The 26,453-nt window shown below is 50.2% G+C and overlaps 1 protein-coding gene across 1 annotated transcript in view; it reads left to right on the forward strand.

Moving 5' to 3' along the window:
• Positions 1 to 2,137: 2,137 nt before the first annotated feature.
• The window catches only part of LOC111857395 (zinc finger protein 609-like), a 58,891-nt gene continuing 34,575 nt past the window's right edge, over positions 2,138 to 26,453 (forward strand). Inside the window, exons 1-2 of the mRNA XM_023838207.2 lie at positions 2,138 to 2,556; positions 23,540 to 24,397. Coding sequence (XP_023693975.2) covers positions 23,672 to 24,397 — 726 coding nt within the window. The 5' untranslated portion in view covers positions 2,138 to 2,556; positions 23,540 to 23,671. The remainder of the gene's footprint in view (positions 2,557 to 23,539; positions 24,398 to 26,453) is intronic.

The following is a 26,453-nucleotide window of genomic DNA, read 5'->3' on the forward strand; positions in this document are numbered from 1 at the left end:
TGTAGGCCTGTGGGTGTGGCTCAGGCTGCCCTTAGTGTCCTGTGATTGGATAGTGCAGTGTTCAGAGGTGGTCTTTCGTCTGGCTTCGAGTGGTGCGATGTCCCATCAGAAAGCAGGTTGTTTGCGTTCATATTTATTCCTTTTGCAAGCAAAGTGACTTATTTCGACTATGTATACATCTAAGCTAGGTTTAAGTTCTGGCTATTTTTATTTTCTTTCCACGCTAAGTGCTTTTGCCTGGGCCAAGACACGCCAAGTCCAAAAACAGACAGTCAGCTCCAGAGCCCACAAGCTGACTGTGCTATTGGCTGCCCATGGCTCCCCATCATGCTGCAGACACCCTGCTGATGTCATTCCCAAACTGGCCACCTGATCGCACCTGCCAGTCCGTCTGGGGAGATGCTTAAATATATAAAGCATTATTTCTGTTTCCTGCAAACCACAATACTGAACAACAAAAGGTCACATTAAAACAAAAAATTGAAATTAGAGAAGTAAAAGGTGTGTATTGCCTGTCATATCATCACAGTGGGGGCTGGGGGTTGGTGACTCACCCCCCTGTTTACCTTGGTGCCTTGTTTGCGGTTAGTCAATGACTTGCCATGTTAGATGTGATGTCGCTCTATTGGTGACGGAGGGGGCAGTAACACCCCTGGCCTCTAGGGTGAGCCACAGCTGGCACTTCCTGAGGGAGCTCACGGAATTATTTTCACTTTCCCTATATTGACCATCTGTGACCTTCTGTTGTTTTTTTTCTTGATCAGCTGTAAAACAATTGGCGATGTGTCTCATTCTTGTGACGATGTGAAACTGTGTTAGATGAAATTAGAGACTGATTGAGTGACATATCGATTGACGCATAGATCAACGAAATAAAGCCACAGTCTAGCCTGCTGACATGTACAGGTGGATGGGCTCCCTGTGCACGCAAGTAATAAGCTATCAAGTATAATCCTGTCCATGCCGTGAATGGCCCGAACCCCCCTCCCCCGCTTTGGCCGACTGCTCATATACCTTCTTTCCTGCTACTTCCCTAATGTTAATGTCCTGAGCCCCGCCCTCCAGGGTCAAACAACCTTCCGTGGTGTCCGGCCAAGTGCGCCTACCCTGCTGGCCGCTCTATTGATTCATCGCTCGCTCTGTTGATATCTCTAAATATTTGTCATTCCTGTGCAGCTGGCTGCCAACATTCCCGGAAGCTCACAGTCACTGTGTCAGAAAGCAGATTCCATAGTAAAATATATGTCATGTGACATCGCGCGTGTAGATAAACCACACAGCTCAGCGATAAGAAGTTAAATTAATGTTACAGCTCTTGAAAGATATGCTAGCTTGCTCCGCCCTACAATTAAATAAAATCCTTATCAGCAAATAAATTACCTAAATTTTATGAACACTGTTGACTTTAAAGGTTAGTTATAGGGAGTGGTCAACGTAAATAAATCTCTATAGCCTGATAATCCAAAGATTTCTCGGATCTCGCCGCGCCGATTTTGTCCATCTTCCTTTTTGATGATCTGGTGGGCTTTAATGGAGGTAAGCATGTGGGTGGAGATTCTGGCAGAGACAGAGGTGAGAGGTTTCCCCTCCCGGTGTGAGCCGATGTATCCTCCACGTAGGCCGACGTGAAATCTGACCACTGCACTTAATATATATGCATTATGCTATGTCAGGACACTGTTTATACTGAAATAATACTCCACTTAACTATTACCAGACATTGTAAAATAATTCAGAATTTTATGGTCAGAATCAAACATAAAATATTTTCCTCCAAATTCCTCTCGACATTTTAAACACTTCAAATGTCCCCTGAGGAAAATGAAACTGCAGTGAATACAGCTGGCTTTGTAGTAGCTGACTGATACATTAGGTAATATATTCGTTTAGTTAACCTTATGCGTATTTATCAGCTTTTAAAGGTGCTGTTTGGCACTGCTCCTGGTTAATATTCTTACATGTGGAAATGCTGCGTACGCGTTATACTTACAATACAAGAGATCTGGACATTGGCAGTATCTGGAATCCCACACAGGGATCCAGTCCGTGTTGTGCGCCACGCCGGGCTCCGCTCCAGCTTTCAGTTTACTCCGCTCCGGGGTTTGTCGGCGCCCTGCTGCTGGCTGGTTACATTGTATCAGGCTCCCGACACCGAGCTACACAAACAGCCATCGGGATAGATTCGGCGCCGTGGCCGGACGAACGGAGTCACGGGTTTGGGGTCCATTTCTGAACCCGGGGGGGACTTAACTATCTTGGGCCGGGAGGCCGCAGAGGCTGGCTCGGAAGCCCAGCGCGCATTATTCCCCTTTTAACCGGCATTTTTTGGACGGGATCTCCGGCGTGCGATGGCTGCAGCCCAGTGAGGCGGCCTCCTCCTCCTCCTCCTCCCCCGCCGCTGGATAAGGTACCTCAGGAGCGGGTTCATTCGTATTTATTCCGAAGGAAGGAGGGAGTAAATCGACGCCGAGCGGTACGGCCCGTTTCTTTCGCCGCTCCCGGATCTATGGAGTGCACTTAACGGCTCGCCGGACCGGACCGGGCGGCGCGAGTGAGGTAAGTGGAGGAGCTACTGCAGGAATGTCTTTCTCTCTACTGCGGGGGGAGGCTAGGCGGCTAAGCGGGTTAGCAGGCTAAGCGGGTTAGCCGGCGTCCGCACGCCAAGCCGAGCCGTGGAGCCCTTTGTCTGTGGGAAACCGAGCTCAGCCTTCGCGGTTCGGCCCGGTTAGCCCCTCTCCGGGTTTTCTGGGACCCACGCGGTTTTCTTGAGGCTTGTGAGGAGCCGCGGAGGAGGGGGCCGAGCTCGCCGCCTCCTTCACGGTCGCTCCCGGAGGACGTGCGGCTCGGCTAGCTTAGCTTAGCGCGCTAGCACGTTAGCATTCTAGCTGGGAGTCTGTCCAGCGAACAACGTGCCCGTGAAGGCACCTCGGCATCCGGAGCCTTTGAGGCTGAATATGCGATGGACCGTTGAAGTTTGTTTACGGATGTCCGTGTGTGTCAGTGTATTTTAGTAAATACCCGTGTGGGGATGTATTTTCTATTATAATTTGCGCATTGAAATCAAAAGCTCGCAGTCTCTGTCCTGCTAGGTCCACTCGACCTCCGTGTCAGTCCATAGCACCGAGCTGGTGGACCGCGGTTAAACCAATCATGGATTTATGGGTGATAAATTACGGTTAAACGGCCTCTTTTGGAGGAGGAGTTTGCATTCCCATACCGACCGCAGAGGGGTTAAATACTGTCAATGACCCGCTTGCTATATTATTATTATTAATATTATTAATATGGATGTCCAAAATAAATCCTCCGGCCCGGTAAGTGTCTGCGTTCCACCTGCAGCCTCGCGGGGTCAGTGGCAGGTCTGCCCCCCCACCCCCGTCCTGGACGACCGTGAAGGACGCTTTTATTTTGGAATGATTATGGTGATCCCTGTTTAACGGGCTCTGTTCAGTACCCTGATTTTGGCCTCTTTGCTATATATGTGGATGCATTTGTGCCAAAACTCCGTCGCTGTGTTTTTAAATACAGTTAAATCCACAACCTCCCATAATACGTTTTCAGTCCAAGTGTGACTTAAATGTTATTGTTCCATCAACCTGTAATCCCACATCTGAAAACGTAATTGTTAACAAAAAAAAAATACATAATCCGTGGACCGTCTCACCCATCCGAGACATCTGGACGTGATTGAGGCTTGACAGCCCCATAAATACTGGCTCTCCATGTAATTGGCACCATGACCTGTTTGAGCTGCTCACGTGTGATCCAGAGGCAGTAAGTGACACGTGAGCTGATGCTCCATCAGCAGAAGTTTCCCCAGCCCGATCTGCCCAAAGCTTACCCGTTTTACAGGACAGATGAAAACCCACATCAGTGCCTGTAAATCGTCGACCAGATGGAATAAGGACAGTTGAACAGAAATTATATTTGCATAATGTGGTTTCAGTAGTTAGTGTTTCACTTTGTCTCATGGCTAAATTTGTTGCTGATGTTTGTGATTTTCTTATAGATATTCTTGCTATAATGCTTTTGGTAAACCTGTAAAAAATAAATAAGTCCTGTAAAAATGACTGCTCAGTCATTCCTGAAGGTGATGTGGATCACATTTATTCAGCATCTAAAAACAGCCACTCAGCCGGGCAGAAGGTAATTAGGTGTGATAGAGCTAGTAAACAATGCTCTTCGTGTTTACCTTTTCTGATTAACATTGCAAGCATGAATTTGCTGCCTTTGTCTTGCTAATGGATGGCGGGCGGTGCTGCTGGGTAGTTGTTCTAGTGCTTTCCAGGTGTGATCTTAATGCATTTCTGAAGTGTGGTTTCTCCCCTATGGGGTTCCCTGACTTCTGTGAGTTTTTCTAAACATTTTTCTCAAGACCTGGACGGCCTATCAGAAGCACATGCTTTGAAGTGGCAAATTCTGGGTGCCACGTTTTGAGGAGGTGGGGTTTGTAGAAGGCTTCCGTTTCTGCTATCGAGATTCCAGAAACGCATAGTCTTGGTTTAACTGGCAGTAGCACTCAGGTTCCCCAGATCTAACTGTGATTGGCTAAAGGGAGCTTAAATCTGGCAGGTTACAATCTGGGGATTACATCGTTAGCCCTGTGAAACCATGAGTCTGTCACGGCGCTCTTCAGGAATGGCGGGGGTAAACGTTGCCTGTGATTTGGCCTGCTTCTTTGGCAGCTGATAAATGTCGTGCTCCCCCAGGGAGCAGAGATAAGGGCCTGGCATACGTGACTTCCCTGTGATGCTCCTTTGTGCAGATTGTAGCTCTGACTCTGCTGTTCTTCAGCCCCTCTGACCTAGAAGGCACCCTTTTTATAGGATTAGTATTTCAGCATTGATGTTTCTGCTTATATTTAAGGCCTCTGGGGACCGCAGTGTGTATGGTTTTGGAGAACGTGCTTGGCTCAGCCTGAAACGGGTTTCGTGTGAAATGCTGTGGTCTTCATGGTCCCATCGCTCTTTCAGCCAATCGGCGCCACCCTCCTATCTTGCTCGGTGTGTGTGAGAGAGAGAGAAAGTGAGACCCCCGTCTGTTGCTCACCAGCTCCAGAAAGGCGACACATGGAGGCTGCTGCCTTCTTCATCTCGAGGGGGTTTCGGTCTTCGTAAATGCTGCACTTTGGTTGTCAGCAGGGGCTTACCAGGGTTAGGCCTGTGGCTGGAATAGAGCACAGAAAGCAGTTTCACCTGCAGCCGGGTTGAACTGCCGGGCAGATTGCTATCTAGAGATTTTTCTTTCTTTTTTTGCCTACTCTTTCCCCCCCCCCCTTTAGATGTTCTTGTCAGTAGAGGTTCCTGATTTCCAGTAAAGGACCCCCCCCCTAGTGTCTGTCCTCTTTCGTATGTCCATTTTAAATTATAGGCCTTCCCTGAATGGGGGGGGGGGGGGTTTGAAAAGGAGAGCCTGCCCCCAGGGCTCTGTTTAAATATTTGGAAGTCACTATTTGATAGACGGCCTGTTTTTGTTGTTACTGTAGAACGCCGTTCCTGGAGCAACGTCCCCAAACCTCACGTGAGGTCATTTGTGGGTGTATTGATATGGGGTCTTGAGCTCTCAGTGGGATGCTCTGTTTCCTCAAAGCTGTGGGACTGGGAGTCAACTCCTTCTTCCAGCTTGGTGTGTGGAGTCTCCCTTGGATAAGCAGCTGCTGGTATGACGTGTACAATTAAACATACAATTATGCACAACAGTAAATTGAATAAAAATATAATAGATATGGGAATATAAAGATGTTGCAACAATAAACATGTGTAAGTAAAGGTGAGACAAGCAGATGTAGTCTTCAGCTTAGAAGTATGTGCAAAAAAGGCTTATGAAGCCTAAGGCTATGAAATTCTTACAGTGGGTGATTAAGAAATGTATGATTTCCACCCTTTGTCTGAAACACAGAGTTTAGGTGGATGAGTGTCTTTGAGCTACTCACCATGTTTGAGCCCTTTGATGGGCTGGCCTTGGACGTTGGGTGCCGCCCAGCCAGTACTTCCTGGAATAGGCTACGATCTTCCCGCACCCCTCTGCTGGTTAGACGGTGATGGTGATCTTGAGCTGCATCTTGAGCATCGATTAGCCTCTCCACTCCGTCTCAGGGAGTAAATGGCCGCAGTGTAAACCCCCCCCCCCCCCCCCCCCCCAGCTCAGCAAGGGCTCCCTCCTGCTCAGGGGAAGTCGTTGCTATCCCGGAGGATTTATCTCACCGCTTAAGAGGGCTCTGCTCGCCAGCGGGCCGTAAACCATCGCAGTGACAGCACATGGAGTCTGCTAACAACCAGCCTGCTTTCCCCTCTGTTGCTGGCCACAGCGCCCCCTGCAGCTTGATGACCTCTGCTACTTCAGAAATGAGCAAGAGTCAGTGCTGGATTTCCTTTTTTTTTTTTTTTTTTTTTTTCTCCTGACAAAGATCTTTGTCTCATCTGTGAGCCAATTTCCTGTGAGGGGCCTCTGTTTCCATCCCATCACACCTGGTAATCCCAACATGCAAACATCATGTGTCACGCTGCTTGAAGTTGCATGTAACAGCCACCTTATCAGGGCCATGAAGCGGTACCCTGAAATGGCGTGTGTGACCATTCCCAAGCTGGAGCCTTGGCATGTCATTGCAGCCTTAGGGACAATTTCACACCCCGGTCGATGACATTAAAGTGCCACTGGAGTCACAGCTATTTAACCCGAGCTCTGCACACTGTGTGGTTTAATGAGGCAAAAATGGCTGTTTCCTATATGCCTTTTCCTTTGGCTGTGTTCTGGCTGATGGATTTGATATAACCTTTCCTTTTTGTTGTCAAAGGCTGCTGGGCCGAGATCAAAGATCCGGCAGAGAGAGGATGGCATTTAGAAAAAACCAAAAAAAAACAACAGATAATACCAGCACTGGCCTCAAGTGTCTCTGGGTGTTTTGGATCAGTGGAGAACAGCAGCTCGTTTACAGCTGCATGTACAGTATATACTGGGAAGGGGGGGTAGTTAAAAAACAGACCAGCAGCTGAGAGTTACCTCGGCCACTGGGGGCGCAGTGCGATTCTGGGCAAACACGTGCGGTCCGTGCGAGAGCCTCCCTGTGGCGTCACGCTGAGGGGACCTAGAGCCCAGATCCTTTATGTGCCTTTTGTGCATCAGCACATAGGAATTTTTACTCATAAGATCCAATCAGTAACATGTAACCGGATTAGACGACACAAAACAAAGGCCTGACGAAATATCAAGGTGGACATATGACTGGGATAAATATGAAATAAACAGAAGAAATGGCTGAAACAAAAGATGTGGTTAAAGCATAATTGTATGAAATTGAAATAAATAAAAGAAATTTCGAAATAGAAAATCTGTCTCTGTCTCCCTCTCCCTCTCTCTGAAGCATTCTGGTGAGTCTCTAGCACCAAGGCTATCTACTGTGATCTGTACTCTGGGGATCCACTATGTTTACGGCTTTAATTGCTGGTAGTGTGCTTGGGGGGGGGGGGGGGGGGATCCGCTGACCCCCATGTTTCATTACAGCCGACTTTGCGTTATTGCAGCCTGGGCTTTCCGTGTCAATTCCGCTCTGTATCGCTAATCGGCTGGTCAGTGAGGCGAGCTGAGGGAGGGGTTTGGGATTTAAGGCCTGTGTGTGTGTTTGACAGCTATGTGGCTTTCTGTTTCTCCTGGGGTGGGGGATTGGGGGAGAGTTTCATAGTGGCTTCTGAGAGCCTTTGCTGCTGGGGGAGTGGAAGAAAACACAAGGAGCTTAACTTTAACAGAGGGAAGGAGTCTCGCTTTCTGAAAGGTTTGTTTCAGAGCGCGGGCCTGGGGGGGGGGGTACAGGTTTGAAATGGCAGCACAGCATGAGGGTGGTGCTGCAGACACCAGGACGGAGCCACACACACACACAGGCGGTGATGGGTCAGCGCCCCCCCCCCCCCCCAGCTTTCAGGTGCCCATGTCCGCTCTCTGTACTTAGGCTTTTCAGGTGGTCTTGTCCTTTGATCATGTTCTTTGAAGACCTCAAGGGGTGTTTTAGCCCTGTGCCACTCGACCAACATTCCTGGGCGTCGCTCTCTTACCAGTGCATCCATTCCAGGTCCAGTGTGCAGGCAGGAATGCCAGTAGCAGCCCTGGGGCATGGAGCAGAGGCAGTGTCTAGCAGGAGGCCCCATCTGTCCAACATCTGCCTGAAAACATAATATAATTACAATAGTAAAAATGTAATGCTGCTAGAATGTTTACTTTTTTTTTTTTTTTTAATGCAGACACCTCCGAAGTGACATGCATTTTTGAAAGAGTGGGGTCAGGACTATTACAGATAAGGACTTTACTCTGGGGCCCCTCTGCTGACCCTGGGATTTGAACTGGCAACCTTCTGATCATAGGCAGAGAGTCCTAATGCACAAAGCCGCACCCATTAATGTTTTAATACATGTTCATATTGTAATGATCGGTTATGGAGTAGCCACTGCATGAATGTGAGAGCATTGTTAGTGTGCTGGCAGCCTGAGTCTGAAATATGTAAGTGGAGATAACTGCCAGTGCTTGATACTGCGCAGGTCGCGCTGAGCTTCTCTGTGCCCCAGCTGTATCTGCACTGGGGGCTCTGTGGTGACTCTCAGCAGCCCGTCCTCAGTGATCACGGCGAGTCCCAGCAGTAGCTGAGAGCAGTCTTATCGGCCACTTGCGGCTTCCTGCTCGAAACCCAAGTGTCTCCTCCGGGGCGGATATCAGCCTGAGAAAGAGGAACAGGGGGGCTTGTCATGGTTACGGAGATACCGCAACTTGTCCGTTTGTGTCTGTGCATGCTTTATATGAAATGGCCAGGTCACTGCCGGGGGGGGGGGGGGGGGGTCGGGTGGGGGCAATGATCTGCTGCTGCTGCCCCCTGTGGAAACCTGAGGGTCAGAGATTGTGCTCTGGGGGGGAGGGGGCGAATGAGCCGGACCTGTAATGCAGACTCCGCTGATTTCAGTGTGTCTGAAGGTCGTTACGCCACTTTGTCCAAGCAGTAATAATACCTTTCGTTTGTCTGGCGTTTTCCTGGAAAGGGAGCAGCTGAGAGCGCGGCGCCGCTGGGTAATATCAAACACATCACTATTTACTGACTCTTCTAGCTGAAACGGGGCAGCTTGTCTTATCTTGACGTCTCTCCAAGCCTGTTGACTTAAATCCATGAAGCGTTTATCAGAGCGGAGAGCGACCCTGATATCGTCTGCCGACTCCTTTCCTTCAAACTGTCATTGGTCTGCTCTGTCACCTGCTCAGCAGCTGCTGTCACCTGCCTGTTTGTCGCCTGCGATAAGCCGTGCTCTCGCACCCCGGCATCAGAAATGACCCCCACGCATCTACGGCAGACTGCCTGCGCTTCGGGAATCTCCCATTGGTCACGCTGAGCTGCTACGTGTCCTCTTGTAAAATGAAAAATAAGGTGAAAATAGATGCCATTTAAAAGGAGCCAGTGCTTGATGCTGCGCACGTCAACACTGTGTTGACGTGTGTTGGCTGAGTTGCATCTCTGGGCAGGTCTAGGGCCCATTACAGCCACCCGTTCAAAGCTGTTTCCTTGGAAATGGAGCTGCTTATGTAGCTGTTTCTCTCACTTTGTCTCTGAGTGATCGTGAGTATGCGGCTCAGTGGGTTCTGTGATTGGAAGGTCGCCAGTTCAAATCCTGCGGTCGGCAGAGCGACGTCACCGCTGGGCCCCTTGAGCAAGACCCTTAGCCCCGGGACCGGCCCTGCTTACATCATCTCCGGTTTCCTTGGTGAGCCATAAATGTAGCACCCGCTTGGGCTCCGGCTTGGTAGGCGATCTGGGGTCCTTGCCCCATCGCTAATGTCCGTTTCCCTGTATTTACAGAAAGGATGTTGTCACAGATCGTATGTGTGCTGAAAAACATGTGGACCGGTGGTGACTAAAATTGTTTTAACTATTTGTAATATGTTGCTCGATTCATCTTCACGGCAATGTGGCAGCGGGAAATGAGCCGTCGGCCGGGTTGCTGTGAGGTTCTGTGTCAGCGTGAGTGTTAGGAGCCCAAGCGGCCGGTCACCTCCACCGACGGAGCTGCTGAGCTGTTCTCCTAGACAGTGACCACCCACACTGTTTTTCCCGGCCTGTTCGCACACACTGCTTACAGAGCAGGATGCGTAGGTCTGCTGGCTTCAGTAAACCTGCCACGATTAGTGTGGTTGCTCCTGCTGTCAGTGCAGAGCTGATTCTAATCACTGAAGAAACACTGTCAGCACTGCCAGTGCGGGTCTCGCCCTGCTCCCCTGGCTGCACCTTCCGGGACCGTTTTCTGGAGGCCTGCCTCTCTCTACCTGATTTGTGAGCAGGTGACCTGGCAGAGGGTGACCTGGCAGAGGGTGACCTGGCAGAGGGTGACCTGGCAGAGGGTGACCTGGCTGTCCGCTGCCTGTTTAAGATGCCTTTGTTTGATAAGCCAGGCTGTGCGCTTCTTCCCCCCTCTGAGGCCTGGCTGTCTACTTGTCCTCTCTCCGCCTCCCTCTTTTTCCCTCCTTCATGTTTAATCAGGTGGGAGGATTCAGCATGCAACAGGCTTCCCCGATTGGCTCGTTTGTCCAGGCAGTGGAGTCCCATTGGTTGAAGATCGTTGGCTGGCTACCTTGAAGCGGTTATTTGCGCACAGTCATGTAGACCATCACTCAGGTTTTCCTAAAGCTCTCTTTACTTCGGTTCCCTGAAAACAGTGGCGTACCTTTTTTTTCGTGAGCCTTTGCAGTTGTTTGGTCACTGATAAGGTCAAGCTGGGCTGGAGTTACTGACTGTGAAGTCGAGAGGCTTTGGTATCTCTTACTAGATATCATTCTGTCTACTCATGTTTCACTGGTCAGAACCTGAACCATGTTTTTTCTAGCCTCAATCTTCTTATCCCATCATTTCCTCATTCACTAGGCATGCGCCTGCCTAACAGACTGGCTGCTGATTAACACTCTAATGATGACTTGGATAAACACTCTTGACTCCATTTTGTTTATTCTTAGTGTAGCGCTGCCGGCGAGCAATTAGCATTCTGCTAACAGTGCAGGGGGAGGTGGGGGGGGGGATTGACCTCCATCCCAGCCACCTGCCGGTCGCCGGCAGAGGCGATCAGAATGAGGGCGTTGGGTGGCAGGCCGTGCCAATGAGGGGGCACCCGCTGGTCTGTGAGAAGATTAGCGCTGAGTGCTTTTATCCAGGCAGTGAGGCAGAGCTGGCCAGGCAGCTTCTGGGAATGGTGCCGCTGTTTGTGTGTCGCCAAGCCCCTGGAATGGGATCTGCACTAACTACCCCTGCCATTGCCTGGTTTTGCTCTCCGTCACCATATAGAATCTATTGTCTATATCAGTGTTTTCCCCATCCTGGTCCTTGGGAACCCACAAAACGTCCACGTTTTTGCTTCCTCCCAGCTCCCTGCCAGTCCGTCCACATTTTTGCTTCCTCCCAGCTCCCTGCCAGAATGTCCACATTTTTGCTTCCTCCCAGCTCCCTGCCAGAATGTCCACATTTTTGCTTCCTCCCAGCTCCCTGCCAGAATGTCCACGTTTTTGCTTCCTCCCAGCTCCCTGCCAGACCGTCCACGTTTTTGCTTCCTCCCAGCTCCCTGCCAGACCGTCCACGTTTTTGCTTCCTCCCAGCTCCCTGCCAGACCGCCCACGTTTTTGCTTCCTCCCAGCTCCCTGCCAGACCGTCCACGTTTTTGCAAGAACGTCGCCTGTCTGCGGATCCCCGAGGCCCGGATTGAGAAACGCTGGTCTATATGTAATAAAGCGCAAGCGTGTGGTTATCATCGGTTGTGTTCGCGTCGGCCCTTAGCTCCGCTCCTGGTGTTCCTCCTCTGTAACATACTGCACCCTTGGCTGCTCCTCCATGCCGTCTCACGCTGATCTTTCCCCGCTCGCTGCTGCCAGCTGGAAGCCTGACCCGGCACCGTGATGCACTTTCCCCCTTTTCAGGCCGGCCAGTGTAGTACGCACTTATGTTTCACTGGAACCTGGCACAGCCGTCTGGGGGCGTCTTGGCTGGCCCTGTGTCGTTCTATCGTATCCTGTTATTGTTGTCTGTCGTTTTTCTGCCTGGTGTGAGGGGCGGGATGCAGTGAACAACACATTGCTGTGAAAATTGCATTTGAAGCTGTTGACTACAGCAGAATCAAGAATTCACTGTGCAGGTTGGGAGGAGCCAGTGGACCTGGGCTTTGGCTCTGCTGGGCTGTGCTGTGCTGTGCTTGACCTGGTGTCTGTGCCACTTCTCCTCCACAACTCAATTCTTTTTTCCCCCAATCTGGGGGGGTGGTACAGTCCTCTGTGGTTTAGAAGGAAATGTGCACTCTTTGCACACAGTTTCACGAGACCCTACAGCTTTGTACGTTTTTACAGTCTGTTTTTACAGCTTGTTGGGGAGGCTGTTTGCCGCCTGCCACCACCACGCGTTGGGCCAGACCCCCAGTGGCCTGCGAGTTCCAGCACCTCCCCAGCTGTCCGGGTAGATTTACACAGTTTTGAAATCGGCGCGCTCAGCCATGTTGAGGTGCTTGGGTTTTGAAATATTGATTTTGAAACACTTTGAATGCATCTGGCCGTTGGCCACAGCCAAATCCTTCCTGCTAGAAACCTTCAGACGCCGTGGTAACGCGGGCAGCAGCGTGGGTAGTTCAGGGTCCTGCTGTGAAGCCGGGGGGGGGGGGGGGGAGCCGGGACCCGTAAGCACGCCTCACGGCTGCCAGCCAATCAGGAGGCCTGGCTTCACAAAGGCAGGGAGCGTCCAACTGGGAGATCGCCCAAGCGCGGATGCCAGCCCAGTCTCCCGGCAGAAACGAGCTGTGCCGGACTGGATGCATTTTAGTGAGGAGGAGCCCCAGCATGGGGGCTTCCAGGGCTGGGGAGTGACCTGGGGCTTTGTGCCAGCCAGTCTCGTCAGTAAGGTGACCCAGGCTCACTCTGTCCAGAGGGGAGGGTGTGAGCTCCCCGGGGGGAGAACAAGCCACTAGGTGGGGGCCGGTTGACTTTAGTTTGGCCCTGGTGGTAAAGCTCCTCCATGGACTGTGCTTCTGTCTCTGGTCGGATATGGAGCCTCTGAGGACCTGTCATGTTTGCTCACCTGTCAGATATTTTTTTTTTTTATTATTGGTCCTTATGTGATTTGAACTTGAGGGGCGGCATACTGGTGAGAAGGTGGGAGAGAAGCCACCGTGGACTGGCTGCTTCTGAGTGGCACAGATGACTTGCATGCCCCTTAATGTGTCGTCGTGGTTCTGTCATGAGTGCCGGTATTTCTGCACAGCGCCCCTGACTTTCTGCCAGAGCTTGGCTCCGCGTTCAGCGCCACGTCTCTGTCACGGTCACCCATCCTCCTAAGCCTGGGTTCTTCAGGAATCAGATGATGGTGCTTTGACGCTGGCAGGCCGCAGACAGGCTGTCACAGGCTGTCCTGCGTGATGAAGTACTGTTCTCTCTTATTTGGCATGTCGAATCTCGCGGGTGAGCTTGCTGGCGTTAAGGAGCTCCACACCGCATTGTGCACAGGCCAGTGGGCTGCCCAGGTCTCGCTCTGGCTGCCTGAGGCTCCATCATCTGGTGGGACTGACTGATACTTAAATAGCCTGCAGTGATGGGAAGCTCATTTCACCTTAAGATCCATCTGTATGCTGGAGCTCGCGGTCACGGCTGATTTATTAATACCTCGGCTGGGTGCCGCTGGAGACCTCGTCACCGTGCTCCTAGTATTAATCAGCAGAGCTGTCCGCTCTCCTGTGCCGCGCGGCCGTGCACCGTAACGACTTCCTTAAGTGCCTCGATGGAGATGGACTCCGTGTAGTGTGGCTGGGGGCTGATGGGAGCCTCGTGGATTGGGGGGGGGGGGGGCTGCCTCCCTTTTCGCCTGGGTTAGAGGAGGCACTGAGGGCTGTCAGTGGGGGGGGTCGTATCCTGCCTCTTAATTCCTGGTTTACCTGGTACGCTTTTGGGCAGTCCCCCCGCCTCGAACTAAAGCCAGGCTCCAGCGAGGCCCCCAGTGGGCCAGTGCTCTTCCCACTTTCTCCAGGTTGAAAGGTCTCTTCCTGTGTGAGATGCTATGCCCGCTGGCTGCCCACGTGCCCATCGACCAGAGATCGATGTCCTGTCTGCTGAGGACCACATCCTCGGCCCTTTCTGACAGACCATTGTACGGAGGCCTATATCCCGCCTCGACATGTGGTATCAAATCTCTGCGGCTCTGCAGCTTCGTTCCCACGTGCCAAGGCCGTCTCTGCCTGCCGGGTGGGCGGGCAGGCTGTCTTTCTTTCCCTCTTTGTTTGCGAATACCTGGCATTCCTTCTAACCGCGTCTTCGCTTAATGCTAACCCCTGGGTGTGACCTCGGAACCAAATCGCATTCTTGCAGCATGAGTGGCTCCTTGTAGCTGGTTCAGGGCCCCCGTTTTGGTGTCAGTGGGGGGATGGGGGCAGTGGTGCCCAGATGGGGCTCACTCAGCTTTTTGGAGACCCCTGAATCCATGGGACTTGTAGTCCCTCATTTGTGAGAGTCTTTCTCTATAATGACGGACTTGGAATTGTCCTAAGTGTCGTTTCCTATTCTTTGTCTTCACACTGGACAATAGCATCTCATAATCTGTTTTTTTTTTCTCTTGGAAATCTGACAGGCTGTATCTTTTATTGTGCTTAAGACCGAGGCCTAGCAGAAAACTCTAGTTTTTCTTCCAAAGGAAGTGAGGCCACGTGAAGGTGTGGCTTATGGAATAGTCACATCCAGTGTCGAGCTGCTGCAAGAGGCTGCACTTTGAATGCGTTGCATGTTTTTGTTTGGTTTGTGCTTGATGAGTCATCGCTGCTGTGATCGCTGTGCGCGGTGTGGTTTTGGTGTTAGGTGGAGCGGAAGCCGCGCCGGAAACGTGGTCGACCTGCCGCCACTGTCTGTTGTCACGCCATACCCTGAAATGTGCATCTGCTGCCTGCTGCATACAGTAGGCTGTTTATGCTACATCCGCTTGGTGTCATTTGATTTACTATGTTAAAACCTGTTTTGCAATACTCTGGTCTTTCCAGGTATGTAATTTCATTTTTTTAAGGTCATCAGCACACTAGCCTTTGTCAGGGCTTGGTTTTATGGGGCACTAAGGCTACATTTTTGTTTTTCTTGGTGTGTGTGAAGTACTTCCTGATATGCTTCCTTACTGCTGCGTAGCATTCTTTAAAGGGACTTTATATGACAAATATGACGCACTGCATGTACACCTCAAAGACGTTGACATTAAGGGGCAGTGGTGGCACTTTTTTGTTTTGATCGTAATTTCTAAAAACCTCACGTGGAACCTGCATAGCGACCTGATTTGACGACCAGCGCCGCGAATAGAAGGACAGGAAGTTACCAGGTGACGGGCGACCTACATTCCCTTAATGTGTTCAGTTCTGTTCAGCCCAGACCCTCCTCCCCGTTCTGTACTGAACGCCACGTGAAAAGGCTCAGCAAGTCACGAGAACCAAAAGTAAGCTGTCGCCCTCCTTGCGGGTTCCGGGAGCCTGCCCGCCGTCACCTGGCTGAACTGTGCTAGATTCTGCGTTGCTCTCTAAGCAGGTTATGGCCTCCATTGCTGCCCCTTATTCGTTTTGGGCCAGTGTTTGTTGTTAGTCTAGGCTCAGATCATGGCCCCTGCTGACCCGCTGTTGATTTTTAATGTTTTGGTGCATTGTGACCGTATATGTATCTTTGAACAGAAAAATTAGAAACGAAATAGCAAAAAAACAGCTTCTTTTGTGTCAGATGCATGACCCCAAGTATGAGCCTGCCCCATTACCCCCTGGGTCATCCTGGGCCAGCCAAAGGGCACCGGGCCCCCCAGCCCCACTCCGGACACGTGGCTGCCTGTTAATTCCTGGCCTGATTATCACTAAGAGCTTTTTCTTTCCAGCTAATAAAACAAACAGCCGTGAATGACACCTTCCTGCCCTCCGAGGGATGCTCACCACACAGCTGCTGCCCCGCCCCCTTGCTCCTTTTGTTAGACTCCCGGTGGTGTTTTTGGGCCGGGGGGACTGATCTAATTTTAAGCCCGTCCACCAGACTGACCCCTCTCTGCTCTGACCACAGAAGTGGTTTGGGTGTCAGCAGTTCCTCGGCATTTGTACCCCATTACGCCGGTCATTTGATTTCCAGAACCACCACTTGCGGTCACATGATGATCAGTACCAAGTGACCGTAACTGATTGCTGCCGGATTCGCATAGGCGATCACTGCTGAGCGATCGTTTCTTAGTCTCTGTGTTCCTGTTTTAATAGTCTGCCTTATGTGTAGGTAAAAGCTTCTGGTTTGAAGTCCAGAAGGTACATTTGATCCTCTCAGATGTAACGTGCAGCTGACCTTGGGATGGGCTGCCCGTCAGACAGCTGTAGATATTTCCATCCGCAGGTTTGATCCATAGCTGGTTCTGGAAGCTATCTGACAGTCTGTCTGACATGGGCGACATGGAGTCGCGTCTCTGCCTGCTCATGTTCTTCGTGCTGAATCCTGGTCCAGGTTTTTGAGCATGGATTTCTTGGGGGGGGGGGGGCACAAGTCCTAGAAAATGCTTTAATTTAACATGCCGCTGCTTATCTGGTACAGTGTGGTCCGGTCAACCAGTACAGGTGCTGTCAAGGTGCCCTCCTGCTGGGGATTGAGCAGTGTCTGAGTTTCTGTAGCACTGGGTGTGTCAGCGGCAGCGGTTACACTGAAAAGCTTTGGATGGCGACTCCCTTGTGTCTCTGAGCAGGTATTTTGTGCATTTTTGCACTTAAAACCTAAGCTTTGTAATAATACAATTTGATCGATTCAATTCAATGCAACAGAGTGATTCTGTATCTGGTGAGATTTAGAATATTTCTGCGTTAAGTAATTACATGATCAGTATTTTCAGTACAGCATAAGCTTTAGTGGAATTTATTTGAATTCAAAAAGACGACAATAAATGCTAAATTTTTCATTTTAGCAGCATATGCTGAAAAAAACTACATATTTCAAACACGAAGAATATTTGCTCAAGAAACATTCTGTTTTGTATTTGTACTTTAGCTACAACAAACGGTTTCTGAATATGTATTGCTTACTCTGAAAACATAACGAGGGGTCGTGTAAAAATAGATTTTTACACTAATCGTTTTAAGTATGATTTGATATCGATGCGTAAAATTTATGGATCAGTCTTTTAGAGCAATATGCTTTTTAAATGTGTGTTTAGGTTAATTTCTATAATAGTTAAACACATGGTTTTACTGGACCGTACTGTAATGCTGTACTGTAATCTCGATGCTACTAAATGCCTGAGCATTTAGTCTTTTGAAATATTTTCCCTCTGGTGTTCAGGCAACAGGAGCTTCACTGCATCACACATGCCATCGCTTAACATTACGCTGCCTTAATGTCAGCAGACGTGGAACGTTAGCTAGTAGCTGCATTAAACGCGGTTAAAATGTCCAAAACGTAACTGTCTGAAGTGTGCCTGTATTTCACTTGAAGGGATTCTGACATGGCAATTTCAGTATTTTGTATTTATATAAATGTATGTATTTAACCCTCATGTACATACCTCAGGTCGCTAGCAGCTCATGGTTACGCATATTTGGGGTCATGTGATTCAGTGTAGACGCTGTTCCCAGGGAATGCCACATATTTTTCCATCCCCAACAATTTATTATTAAATTTATGCTGGTGCCAGCCGTCCTGCAAAGGCATGCACGTGGACCTTCTCTTCGTGAAGAAATACATCACTAAGTATAATTACTTTTGGCATATATCTTTAAGTTAGTTTTTCTGAAACATGACGTGAGTTTTAGACTTGCCAATTTTTATTTTCCTGTCCTTTTTAGTAATGCACCGATAAAGACATTTCTGGCCAATACCAATAGCTGATAATTTGGATAACTGATTTGTAAGAAAATGCCTGGCATACAGCAACAGTCCCAGAGCACTATATTTTATAACCTTATTTATCATATTTATAAGAGACAAGGGCTGATCATTACTGTGATTTACCCTCTGCAATTTTCTGAGTAATATCTTTTGACTGAATTTCCTTTTGCTATCCGACGCTTGTTACTGACAGACTAGCGTTATTTGACAATACTGCGGCCGTCTTTATTGGAACGTATTTGTCTTTTGAGAAACACTTCATATTCCTCACTGTCTCGCCTTAAGGTGACCAATCAAATTTGTTGTGTTAATGTTTATTAGTAGATCCTCCTCATGAACTTTTTAGCAAAACAATGTTTTTCTAATGATGTTAAAATAATTCCAAACAGCAGACATTTTTCTAAGTCTTTAGTAAGCAGGTGTGCAGAGCATTGAGTCACCATTTTAAGGAATAGTATCGGTGGTTAGTACCAGTTCATTTTTACCATGTGTTTGTCTACTCTCTACTAAGGTCAGTCTCTGAATTGCTTTGTGTGATAGTTTTTCACAGATTGTTTTTCAGCAGCGTTTTGGCGTATCGTCTTGATTTTAATGATTTAGTCAATATTTGTTAATTGAGTCAATTTCAAATCATCAATCGTAAATAAATCGATTAGAATCGATGAATTTTTATGCCAACGTTATTACCCGCCCATGCCTGGGTATTTACATGCTGGCATGCTCCACATTCTGCTGGCAGCTGCCATCTTAATTCTTCTCTCGTTTTCCATCAATACTTGAAGAGCGAAGAGCAGAGCGGACGGCTTGTCGGCGTGTGGGCGCCGGTGGCAACCTCTCCCTGCAAATGCCGGCGCGGGGGCTGATTGAAATTCCCGTCACGCTCCTAGGCTGCGGTTGCGCTGCTCTGCTCTGCTCGCGTACAGAACAGATCGATTCCAATAAGAGGAGCAGGAGGGCGAGGAACGGGTAGGCTTTCTGGAGCCCCTGTGGATGAGGTGATTAGATAGGGTGCCGTTTGTGAGGCGGCGCCCATCCACGGATGGGTTATGGATCTCGCTCGCTCTTTCCTGTTTGGGTGCATGTTCTGCAGCATTTTCATTTTCGGGCGGTGTCAGCTGGAACGGTTTGATGCTGTTCTGGTACTGGGTCAGAATAAAGAGTGGCAGTGATTGAACGTGGAATAGTATGGTGCAGAATCACCGTTTAGGCTTGAGGAATTTAGGAGAGGGTTGAGAATGGCCTAGATTAGCAGAGAGCTAATGTTCTCGTGCGTCTTTTTGAAGGATATCTCCTGGAGCTGTGTGTGGTCAGATAGACATGGGAAATAGACCAGTACCTCCCCTCAGAACACTTCACGATAATGCCACCCGAGTGCCGGGACTCCTGTGTTTCGATGTTGACATATTTGATGGAGGAGGGCCTGACCGGCGAGGGAACAATGGAGAGCACAGGATAGCTTGGAGCTGATTCTGATGGTGCTGGTCAAGATGTTCCTGCCTCCACTTTGGCAGCTCCAGGAGGCTGAAGTCAATTCTTCCACCTATAGCTTCGAAGAGAACTTTATCTCACGATGCTGACTGTGACCAATGCCTTGCTTCTCATCCCAGGTAGCAGTTAGGAGGCTCCTGGGCAGCCGCTGGCTTTCACTAGTCGCTTTTAAGCTTTGAGGAAACGCTCTGAAACTGAGGGCCTCAGTTGCGGTTCTGGCTCTCATTGTGGTTGCGCCGGAGCCGCAGCTGGTGGCGGCTGTACGGGCCGGCAGGTATTTGAAGGAAAGCTCGTGCCGCTCTGAGCTGGTCTGCATTCTCAGGAGTGTGGTTCAAGGGTCCCCGGTGTGCCCATTATTGCAGGCAGGCAAGTGCTGCAGGGGTGGGTGTTAATCATTCATTGGTTCATGCAGAGTCTGTGCAGAGGGCCTCTCTCACTTTGGGTTTATAGTGAAATGTGGAACTAGGACTATAAACTGCAAGTATTTGTTCGTTATTCGTATGCAGTTTGAAATATATATGCTTGAATCTCCATGAAAGAGAATCAGCTTTTCTTTGCCGTGATGAAAGTGCTGTACTTTTTGGCTATGGACTAGGATTATGGGGGGTGTCGGATGGTGATGGTGCCGGACAGAGGGGAGGTGACCACGTGTGGCATTTTCTGGTTGGAGGGGCTTGAAAATAAGCCGCTCTGACCCTGGCTGTGATTGGCTGGGTGTGACATTGCAGGCTCGCTCAGATTTTTTCCTTAATGCGTCTAATTACAAGGTGACATAGCGTACATGCCTACCATTTCTGCAAAGGACACACTTGCACAGGAGCAGGTGATGCATGCCTGGAAATGAGTCAGTGCCGGAACAGGCTCGCCTGCGTTTGATAGACCCCAGGAGACACGTATCTGTAAAGAAGAGCAAAAACACCTCACTTTGGTCTTGATTTTGATATGCTTTGCTGGTCTTCTTGTTAAACATCTGTGGAGGTAGTAACCTTTTATTATGTAGTGTCAACATTGACCGTTTCGGAGAATGTAAAAGTGAAGGTGTTGTAAGCTTGGGTATGTGTGCAGTATGTGTAATCCCGTAACATAAATCCCTCTGAATCTGGAAAAATCCTCTCTTTTTATTGCGCACTTGTGACTGCACCTTTGAATGTGGGGGCTTTACTTGGCCTCTTTAATGCGAGTATGTCTGCAGGCGCATGAGTGCTGCAGGAATGTCCCGCGTCATCGTTTGATGTGGTGTCGTTGCTGCATGTGTGCGCCGCATGTTAGCAGCAAGGCCCTGAGTGTATTTGATTAGCACACGTTGTGACGTAGCAAGGGAGGCTGGGCTGATTGCAGGGGGGGGGGGACGTGGAAGAACCTCACCCCACAGCTGCCCGCGTCTCCAGCCTCAGATTGCCGGTGCGACCCCAAGCTTGTCCTGTTTCCATTTAGAGGCTTCCTGCACTGGATTCGGCATCTGTGCTCAGTCCAGCCTTTGGGGTTTCTTGCACGATATCCATTCCCACACGGTTTTACCCAGCAATTATAAGCATAACATTCATTTTATTTTGCAGATGCATTTGTTAAGAGTGGTGTACAAATAACCAAATAACAGGCAAATAATACATTTCGGGCATAAATGCTGTCAAGGAGTCGGCTGGGCACGAGTACAGCTCGGTTAAAGATGAATGAGTCTAAGCATGAGTCCAGCTAGGCTGAGCTTCCGATGAATGAGTCCAAGCATGAGTCCAGCTAGGCTGAGCTTCCGATGAATGAGTCCAAGCATGAGTCCAGCTAGGCTGAGCTTCCGATGAATGAGTCTAAGCAGTATTGGAGCAGGAGCTGCTCAGCATCTCCCAAAAAAAGAACCTAATACAACTTTAACTATCAGAAAGTACAACACCACGAGCATTTGGGGACCGCAGAGTGGTTTAGGCTAGTAAAGGAATTCCTGGAACAGACGGGTCTTGGCATTTCTTGAAGGTGGAGAGAGAATCAGAGATCTTGGGAAATACCGCAACTCCTCAGAATTCCTCCACGTTTTTCCCCATCGTAACCTCCATCTCAATGAGTCACTGACGGGCTGTGGGTTGAGCTGAGTGCATTTTGATGTTGGGTTAATGGTCCATGTTGACTTTGGCTTCACCTAAGGGATATCCCGGATGAGCCTCTCATTTAACGTTGTGGCCTCTACCAAATATACCGCTCTGTTTTCGTAGCCAAGTGCTATGCTGTCATGGGTACTTTCCTTTCTTTTGACACAAGCCCTGATTGATGACTGGGCTGTACTCGGCCAGCCCAAAGCTCTCGGTGAAGACAGACTCCATGCCTCCCCACTCTGCATTGACTTAGGTGGGGGCATTGGTGTGAATCAGGGTTTGAGACTTTGGCATAGAAACCTGCTCTGTTCTGTTTGAACTTGTAGAGATCTGTGGTTCTCCTGTGTATAATGGTGTGGAGTGTGTTGATCTCACTTTGAGGAAGGATCTCACTTTACCAGGGTTTTTGCTGCTGCTGCTGTTATTAGCCCTGCTGACGGTGTGAGAAGGCTAGAGGCTTGTTGGATCGCTTTGTGGAATCCGATTCCTTCACCCCCCATTAACGCCCTGATTGTGGTCATGCGTGCAGCCCTGCCCCCACCATTATTTTCGCACGATAACCTGAGCCCTTCCCGTGTCCTCAGTGGATTGTTTTTGTGTCTGTGTCAGCAAAGCAAAACCCAGTAATTCGCCTGTTCTCTGTCAATGAGCCCTTTGTCCCTCCCACACCTTTCTGTTCATTTTGAGTCAGTTTCCATCAGAACCCCGTGCCTGTGGACTGTAGCAGTTTGAGCACGGCCTGTCATCACTACAGAACTGCTAGAGTCCCCAGACCAGGACGCTGTGACATCTCGCCCTTCGCTAACACCCCACCCCCCACACACAAATCCCGCTTCTGTCTCTAAGCCACCCTTTATAATAAAGGGGCCATGCATCTGTCCTAGCTGATGGTCACATCGACTGACATGTGGCGGGGGAGGGGGGGGGGGGGGGTTGCAGTGATGCTCTGTTTGGTGTGGGTTTCTCCTCCTGCCCAGCCAATCCATGACCCGCAGCTTGCCATCTACTTTAGGCATGTTTCTGGCTCCGTATTGGCGGGACATCTGGTTCTGACGGTCGCCGTGGTGATTGGAGATGGGGCTCCCCATTGGGTCCTCGGTAGACATGTCCTACGCGTAGCGATTTCAGGGGGCGTCTCCCTCTACCTGGCACAGAAAGGCATAGTGCCTGGTGCCGCTGACCCGACCCGACCCCCCCCTGACCCAGGCCAGAGAAACCCCTGGTGGCTCCACATTTAACCATCAGAGTCCTGCTTGCGGCAGCTCAGAATGGGATTTCAGGTGTTTGGTGATATGCTACCAGGAGTCTTTTCCCCTAAACCCTGCGAATGCATTAGGGTTACGCACAGGGAATTAGCATTTATCAGGACGGAAGCTCAAAATTGTTCTCGTTTACAGCCTAAATTTGAGTGATAAGGGGAAAATGGAAATTTCTAGGAGCTGATGCAGAACTCAGCTGTAGATTTATTTTAATGCGCGAAAATGTGGTTTGCAAATTGGCATGTATTTTGCTGTAAGGTGTATTTTAATTATGGACTAGAAGGTTTAAATGTGGGATGTAAAGAACAACTGCTGGCAGTGAAGGGATCGCTGGCATTAGTGAAGGAGTCCCTAAAGGCTTCCTGTCTTTCCGTACGGAAGAGTGCCCGCCGGCCCTCTCGTCCGCTCATCCGTCTGCCCACTCGGGCATCGTGCTTGGGGACTGCCCTGACCTGCTCGACTAAAGACGTGCTTGGAGCCTGCTCAGGTCCCCCCCCCCTCGCACAGAGACGCCTTTGTTTGGGCCCTCAGATGCTCGCCGTTTGATTGGCACCCGATCCGGGCGCCCTCAGCCCGCTTGCCCGTCTTGTCCTGTCTTTCCGGCCGTTTTGGCAGCTTTGGCTCTAAGTGGGGGCTGTTTGTGTGCAGGAGAGCTGTCTGACTCCTTATTGTGTCTCCGCTGGGGGCTGTTTATCCCTGGGCTGATTTAATCTGTCGGCTGAGCTTCTGGCTGCTTTTCATTCTGGTCAAGGACTTGTCTCGGTGACTCGCTCTGCTTGTCAGGTGCCGGATGCTCATAGCTACTGTTATATGTGTAATCATTTTCTCTCTCTCTCTCTCTCCCCCCCCTTCTTTCCCCAGGGCAAAATGTGGTTAGCTGGGAAGGGGGTACAGAAACTGTGAGGCTGATCGTAACCCTTCTCCCGCTGCCCCCCAGAAGTCTGAGAAAGTGTCGGACCACGCTGCGGCAAAACCTGGGCCACTGGCACTAAGATGTCCCTGAACAGTGGCCCTGCAGGCGGGAAAGGTGTGGACTCGAACGCGGTGGACGCTTACGACAGCGGCGATGAATGGGACATCGGCGTGGGCAATCTGATCATCGATCTCGACGCCGACCTCGAAAAGGACAAGCTTGAAATGTCTGGCACCAAGGAAGCCGGGGGCATGGCGGCGCCCCCCAGTGCCGTGGCGGCTTTGCCCGACAATATTAAATTTGTGAGCCCCGTGCCCACCCCCCAGGGTAAGGAGAGCAAGTCAAAATCGAAGCGCAGCAAGAACTCTAAAGATGGCTCCAAGGCATCAGCCGCCGACGGGGCCAAGAAGGAGCCCCAGGGAACAGCCACCACGGCGGGAATGGCCTCTGCTGGCGTTCCGGGGGCCGGGAAGGGCTCAGAAAAGAGCGGGAAGGCCTCCCGCAGTACCCCTGCGGGGAAGAAGGACAAAGAGGCAGGTTCTGCAAAGAGCAAGAAGGAGAAAGCTGAAGGGGTGCAGAGCGGAGTCACCGGGGAAAAGGACACTGGGGCGCCACCGCTCACCCTGGGGGCTGCGCGCAGCGCGCCCTTCGAGGCGACACCCTGCACGGACTTGGCTGCGGCCGAGCCGCTCGGGAATGCCGTTCTGGAGCCTGTCGGGCCAGTGCCTCTGCTGGCCATCAAGACAGAGCCGGAGGATCTGGACAACGGGGAGTGTAGGGCCGTGAAGAAGGTGAAGAGCGAGAAGGTAAGACCCAGCCCAGTGTTCCGGGACCGCTGTGTTCATTCCTGCTGGCTTCAGTCACGCCGTGCTTGCATCATGTAGCACGGCTACATCGTTGAGTATCAGTTGTCAGCGTCCCTTCTCTCAAATCGTGTGCAGAGTTTATAATGTGAAGGTGGTTGGAGTCCATGAACGAAAAATAATTTACAGCATTAGTCCCCTAGCGTGAGCTAACAGGAGAGTCTCTGACAGTCTTTGGATGTCAACCAAATATTCTACCTCTATAGTCGAGGGATCTGGTGTGACAGAATAAATCCACCTCTCCTTGGAGATCCCACAGTTATTTTCAAGACCCTTAATGCGCCTCCGTGGTTGCAGGGAGAATATAGCACAGCTGAATCTGCCTGCAGCGCATTGTCCTCGAACTGCGCTTTCATGCAAGAAGGTCGTTTCTCAGGGAGGTTGCTGGCAGGCTTCCACTCCTTCTGACGGAGCAGAGCTGGTCTTCCATGGCTAAGATGACACAACTGTGTATCATAAACATGGGCTTTGTGGAAAGGTTGTGAAAGGAAAGCCTTCATTGGTTGGGTCGAGCTTGCTTATCTTGCCCTGCGGCATGTGGGAGGTTTTTATGGTCTGATGGGACTAAACCTTGATCTCGGCACTAAATGCTGTGTTTGGCTCAAGGCTAGCCCCGTGCTGCACCTCAAGAATCACCCTTTACCATCCCTTATATGGGCGTCCTGTCAAAGGGCTTTTATTGGATGACTAAATGTTCCAACAGTCAGTAAGCTTTATTTATTTATTTTTATTATTATTATTTTTTTTTACATTTAGCACAAAGTATAATATAATAGCAAGAAGAAATCTCCACAACTTGTATAGCAACAGAAAATATGGAGACTGTGTGAAAGGGGTGGGGGGCGGGGGGAGTCCAAATATAGATGAGTGACGTTTGGATTGTGTTGTCATCGAGGCCGAAGGGAGCTTTTAATTGAGCTTGACTGCATCTCAAAGGCAGCAAGCAAAGAAGCTGAAGCGTTTGGAATGGACTCGTGCCCCGGGTGTCTGCCGTTTGCGGTTCGTTTATTTACCGATCCGCATTTTCCCTATATAGACTGCAGCTGTCCCTGCTGACGGCTTCGGCTGCATATGCGAGAGTTCCGAGCCCCCCCCGTTCCTCAGGTGGCTTTTCGCACACGCTCAGTGGGGTTTGCATGTGGCCCAGCAGGTTCTGCATTCCATCAGGCCCGGCACCCCACGCTCTGACTACCAGGCTCAGCTTCTCCCTTTACGTGTTGCCCTTAATTTGCTGCTTGAGATCCAGCCCTCTCTGGCTGCCAGCCCTTCAGGGTCACCTGACTCGCGGCACGCCCCAGCCCTGGCCACCACCCTCTCGGTGAACTTCCTGTTTTGGGAAACTCAGGGTGGCTGATGATTTGGGGGCGTTTGGCGAAATCGATGATGTCTCCTCTCTCGCTCGGATCTCGTGTTTGATGGCTCCATTGGTGCTGGCCGTGTGCCGTTCAGTGTTTGCCACCGCAGAGCCTCACGCTCAAGCCCAGAGTGGTTCACAGCAGTTCACTCCTGCTTCAGGGCGAAAGGCCATTCGCCAATAAATGTTGGAGTCTTAGATTTAAATGCTTTCCGTTGACGTTTGGCAGGCATCCGTGTCATCTCCTGCCTTCCCTGGCTGCTGTTTAAAGACCGAGAGGTCACACGGGCAGAATGCTCCACCTGACGGGAGGAACACGTCTAGATAGCATATCACTTTCCTGTCGGTGTTCCTGGCTTGCAGAAGCCTGCTGGAACATGTGCGTTTGAGGTAGCACGTCTCCAGTCACACTCCCCCTGACTGTTTCAGTCCATTTTATATACTCAGCTGTGCATTTTGGAAAGGTTTGACATTAAGTGTAAACTCAACACAAAGTATTTCTATTACGGTGTCTACAAATCCTTCCATCCTCTGGACTGCTTACCCAGTACAAGGTCAGGGTCCGAGGGAGAACAGCACATGCTATGGGAAATTCAGAGAGACTGATTCACCTAGATGGACGTTTTTGGACTGACTGCAGGTGGA

Source organism: Paramormyrops kingsleyae, chromosome 13, assembly GCF_048594095.1.
Source record: "Paramormyrops kingsleyae isolate MSU_618 chromosome 13, PKINGS_0.4, whole genome shotgun sequence".
Taxonomy (NCBI): domain Eukaryota; kingdom Metazoa; phylum Chordata; class Actinopteri; order Osteoglossiformes; family Mormyridae; genus Paramormyrops; species Paramormyrops kingsleyae.